This window comes from Amborella trichopoda, chromosome 13 (genome assembly GCF_054954075.1).
Source record: "Amborella trichopoda isolate Santa Cruz 75 chromosome 13, AtrichopodaSantaCruz75HAP2 v2.0, whole genome shotgun sequence".
NCBI lineage: Eukaryota > Viridiplantae > Streptophyta > Magnoliopsida > Amborellales > Amborellaceae > Amborella > Amborella trichopoda.
The window spans coordinates 51,804,169-51,809,483 of NC_142348.1; the positions used below are offsets into that span (position 1 = coordinate 51,804,169).

Sequence of the window (5,315 nt, forward strand, 5' to 3'; positions counted from 1 at the left end):
ATGAATTGGAATAGTTGAAAACCGGTATTATCAAATTGTTGACAAGTTAGGTGCATACTGATAAATTTCCTGAGAAAAGAAGAACAAAACAACATACACAAACACAGGCTTCTAGATCATGGTCGCTCAATCTTCCAAAGTAATACAGATTTATATGGAGACAAAGTATGACGCACAATGGTAACACTGTTCTCTACCTAGCAAACATGAAGGTGCAGAGGAGCTCAAAATCTGATTTTGACATTCAAAGATCCTTCTAAAAATATTTTCAATATACACATTGTGCAAGAGAAACTTTCTTTTCACACCATACACAGTATCCCCAGTGTGTACATATAATTTCCCAGTATAAAATCCCATTTAACACAAGATCCACTCTTTTGGGGGGCTACTTTTCTCTGGGAAAGTTCAGCAGGAACTCATAACTTGTGCATTGTGCTGAAGCCCATAACACCCCCATGATAACCAAGAGGCCAAACCCCAATAATGCAAGAATATCAACCTCGCCCTTTATGGCCATCTGATGGGGTGCTCCCACTCCCTCCACTATTATCTTGCTTCATCGGCAAACAATCCATTCGATCTGAGGAAGAACCCATGCTTAGTCTCTCAACTCCCCTATCTCCACAAGACCCGTCTTTTTCACTCCCGACTCCCTGTATTGGAGCACCAAAACCTGAAACTGCTTGAGGCTGCACAAATCGAACATAACCACCCGATACAAGCTGCCCATGAACAGGCCACATGTTACCTCCTGGTACGCCTGAAAATTGAGTCCCCCATTGAGCGTTACTCATACCACTACTCACAGTACTATTAGTACTAGTATTAATATTCGCATCTCTATCACTGGTAATCTTCACATCACTATCATTAATATTCTTAACATCTCTGTCCACTTTTTGTTTGAAATCCGAAGAGCGTGAGGAGCCTGGTTGAACATCACGCATAACAACATCCCGATTTTTCTTTTGACCCAATTGGTCTCTCCTCTGAATCTTCTCTCCCTCTGGCCTGAAAGCAGGCAAACCAAACAGAAGTTGGGGCTGTTGCCAAAAGGGCGCTTGGGCATGGGCCATTTCATGAAAGACTCTAGGGTCAATGTTTAGGCCATAAGGAACAATGGGTGGTGGACAGCGAGAGTTGGTTTTAGGGTCTGATTCCTTTTCCTTGCCCTTTGTTGAGGGGCCATTTTCTGAGGCTTCTTGAATTTTGGGGGGCTTGGGAATTTCGGACTGCTTTTGATTTTCAAAATGTGAGGTGGTAGGAGAAATGGTTTCGAGGGGATCCAATTTGGATCGATTTGAGGTGATTACAGTCATGGGAAAGGCTTTTTCAGGAGGAACGGCAGGGGTGTAATTTGGGGGCAAGAGGTCATCCCAATTCTCGAGCAATTCTTTGTACACTTTGCGCAGTGTGACCTCAGTGAGTCCTGTAACTTTGCAGATCTCTGCTTGGGTTTTTCTCTTATCTTCGAGTTGGCAAGAGAGATAAATGGCAGCTGCAGAGATACTTATGGGATTCCGTCGGGTGCAAAAGCATTTGTTTATGACAACTTCACCAATGTGGGTGGCAAGATCCTGGAGGGTTTTGAATTTCAAAGAGTTAACACTTTATTGTTAAATTAAGAGCTGGAGTAAGATTAGATTAAAACTTGGAGGCAAGCATGACTTTAAAAAAAAAAAGACTAGATTAAAACTTGCAGGAAAGCATGACTTGAAAAAAAAATGGAAAGCATGGGTTTTGGTAGGAATTTGATAACATGAGTAATTATCAAAAAAAGAAAAGAAAATCAAAAAAAGAAAAGAAAAGTTGATCTAGTGAGTAATATGGGTAGAATTGCGGAGTCCTATATATCTTAAGAAATATCTTGACAATTATCTTAAGCTTTTAAGAGTGACCAGAATGACCAGAAGATAAGGTAGAGACACAAAAGAATACATAAATTCAGCTTTGAAGATAATTTGGAGGATAGTAGTGCACCTGGGTAGACTTGTTGAGTTGCAGGAGAGAGCAAAATCTGGGCATGTGCACTGATATGGAGTTGCTGTTGATGGGTTGGCTTAATTTCAGAGCATCGCCAAGAATTTTGATGTATTTGCCAATCTCTTTCTGAGGAACATTTGCAGCAGCTGAGATTTCCTGTTGCAAAAGAGAGAAACACAGTGAAGAATGAGATATTGCAGGAATAGTACATGCACACACATAGAATGAGAAGTACAGAAGAGAAGGATTTGCAGAAGTGGCAAAGAGATAATAAAATGGGGAAGAAACAATAGGGCATTGGATGGACAACATAGGCAAGTTATTCATTTTCAGTTCAGCAAAATATTCAAGAAAAATTCAGGAAAAACCCCAAATCCTAACCACTGCCCATCAAACATTATCAAATGAGAATGCAACAATATACAAAAATGAAGCCAAATTCCCAATTCACATGAACTCAGAAAGAGTGAGAGCACCCACGAACAAAACCCCCTAGAAATTACAAATAACCAGACATAGAATGATCAGACAAGCTATCGTAGAAGAGCAGTTCCAGAAGACAAACCAAATAAATATTGAAAAAAGGGTAAGTTTCCAATCCAAGAAACCATCTCCAAAACCAAATGCCAGAGTGAGAGACAGAGCTGTAAGTCCCAGTGTTCTATTTCACAACCAGTTCATTGGAAGAGAACCAGATGAACAATTATGCATACAGTTAACTAGTTAGCCGGTGGTTCAAGAATGAACCACATAATTTTCTAACCTAAGCTATATTAAACCAACATTTGAAGCAGCAAGAACCCCATCTTTCCAGTTGCCAATTCAGCAGGTCAAAGCGCATTATTTTCCAAATGATCAATCTCCCTAAATACCCAAATTTCGAATGAGAGAGATAGAGAGCTAAAACCAACTTTCATATACCCAAATTTCGAATGAGAGAGATAGAGAGCTAATACCAACTTTCCTATACCCAAATTTCGAATGAGAGAGATAGAGAGCTAAAACCAACTTTCCTATAGCCAATTCAGTGGGGCAGATCATAAAATTTACAGTAAACCAGTAGCACATAAAGTAAAACCAGAGTACCCAGCAAAAACCCATTCTAATCCAAACAACCAAAAGAATAAATTAAACAGACACGCACTTTTCAATCCAAAGAACCAATTCAATTAACAAAAGGAAAAGAAAAAAATCCAATGGGAAAGGGGTATGTTAAAACCCCCCAAAGCCTCCAATCCAAAGAGCCAAACATGCTAACACTAAAACACTACCAGTCCATCAAGCGACTCCAAAAATGAACAAAGAATGAAGGCGATCTAAAACGCAAACAATCTAAAACAAAACCTCCCCAATAAAATAGACGGGCTGAAAGCGAGCCAAAACCCCAAAATTGCCATTCAAACAACCGAAAACCAACGTGTCAATGAACATAAATTTTTTATTGCAAAGAAATCATCATCGAGCCTTTTCTCCAACTATTTGAGGTTGACTACAAAAATCTTGGTTTGCCATCCAATCAAGACGGCACATGAGGGCTCAGGTTATAAGATCTGCATCTTTTTTCACTACTCCAACCATGTCCTTGAGGCTTTGGTCCATATCGTTTTCTCACTGCTTCGGACCAACCATGTTCTTGTAAAAAAACAAGCACAAAACCAAAAAGGACCAAAACCACCTACAGTAAATGGACACAGTACAAAATCCAGCCAAAACACCATATTTACATTCCAACAACCAATCAAAAAAAAAAAGAAAAAAAAGAAAAATCGAAACATATCGAGTCCCTCAAAAAACAGAAAAAAAAAAAGAAATCGAAAAAGCGGACACAGAATAAAAGCCAGCGAAAACCCCAAATTTTCATTCCAAACAACCAATTAATCACCGAAAGATAACCAAAATAAAGAAAAACCAAAAGAAATCCCAACACAATAACTCAAAAAAAAAAAAAAAAGTACTCACCGAAATATAACAAAAATAAAAAAAAACCAAAAAAAATCCAAAACAATAACTTTAAAAAGAAAAAGAAAAAAAAAAAGAACCCAACAAATGGACGAAAGCCAGACAAAACCCCATACACCATCAATCCAAAGAACCAATTAATCCCCAAAAATATCACAAAAAACCCTCAAAAACCCAAAAACAAGAACCCAAAAAAAAAAAAAAGAAAAAAGAAAAAACAAAAACCCTAACTAACCTGCAAAGTCCGGGGCTCCTGAGCCTCCCTTACGGCCTGCACCAGGGCCGCAGTCGCCAAGGCCTCCACATTCCTATTCCTCAGATAAGTAGTGCAAGCACAGTCTCTGAACAACTGGATAGCATGGTCACTTATATCCCTCTCCACCCCCAAAATACTCGACACGTCGACTATCTGCAAATAAGCCCTCAGAGCATCAGAATCAAACTCCATTAAAACCCTCTCCATCTCGCCCAAATAACCCGAAAACCCCCAGGCCGATCGTGTAAATACGGGGACGAGGTCGAGCGAGAACGCGGAGAAGGCGGTGATGAAGCCGGTGGATTCAAAGGGGTCGTCGGCCATGGGAGGAGGGAGGTTGGCGGGGTTGGAGAGATCAGGAGTCACAATGCACAGTGGCGAGTACTGGGCGCGCTCGAAGAAGAGCTCGTGGGTCACGGTCTGACGCTCGCCGACGACGCGGCCGCAGGAGGTGCACTCGGCAGTCATGGCCGATCGGGCAACGGCCGACAGCGGAGGGGAACGAGCTGGGCCTGGGCCGGAGCAGTAGGGGCATCGCGCCGTGACCTTGGGTTCGCAGGGCGCCATGGATGGGGAATTGAGTTTTCTGTTTGTTTTTGCTCTGTTTTAGTTTCTTTTATATGATCCCGCGGGAGCATATGCTACATTTTTTATTTTTTTTCAGTCGCTCGTGTTATCCGATCATGGTTTCTATGTGTCCCAGGACTCAGTTCTTCATATATTTTTCAGATGAGTTTTACACCTAATATTTTAGATTTATATAATCAGTAACATAGAGACCATTAATATGATAATATATAAAAAAGTTACAATTAAAAGTAGGGAAAAGTTGGTTACAATCTTAAAATGTAGAATCACATGCACCTCAAAAATCTATCGGAATGGCTGTTTGAAAAACCTCTAATTGGTCATCTTGACATCAAGATGTGTGAATATTAAAATAAATGTTTTTAAGTCTAAAACATAATGCATCTTGAAATACATTATCTAGATACGAAAATAGTTTTTAAGATAATTTTAAAAAAAAATTACAATAAAATTACATGTTACGATAAAATTTGGAGGTGCATCTTAATTGGATTGTTTAATGTTGCTACCTTTAAAAGTAAGAGTT

The 5,315-nt window shown here is 39.8% G+C and overlaps 1 protein-coding gene across 1 annotated transcript; it reads right to left on the reverse strand.

Annotated features, from left to right (window-relative positions):
* Positions 1-219: 219 nt before the first annotated feature.
* On the reverse strand, positions 220-4,758 carry PBRP (plant-specific TFIIB-related protein). Its single transcript, XM_006855987.4, has 3 exons — positions 4,181-4,758; positions 1,984-2,142; positions 220-1,580 (listed from the first exon to the last, which is right to left on the reverse strand). The coding sequence occupies exons 1-3, from the start codon at positions 4,667-4,669 to the stop codon at positions 498-500; spliced, it is 1,731 nt and encodes a 576-aa protein (XP_006856049.4). The 5' UTR covers positions 4,670-4,758; the 3' UTR covers positions 220-497.
* Between the last annotated feature and the right edge of the window lie 557 nt (positions 4,759-5,315).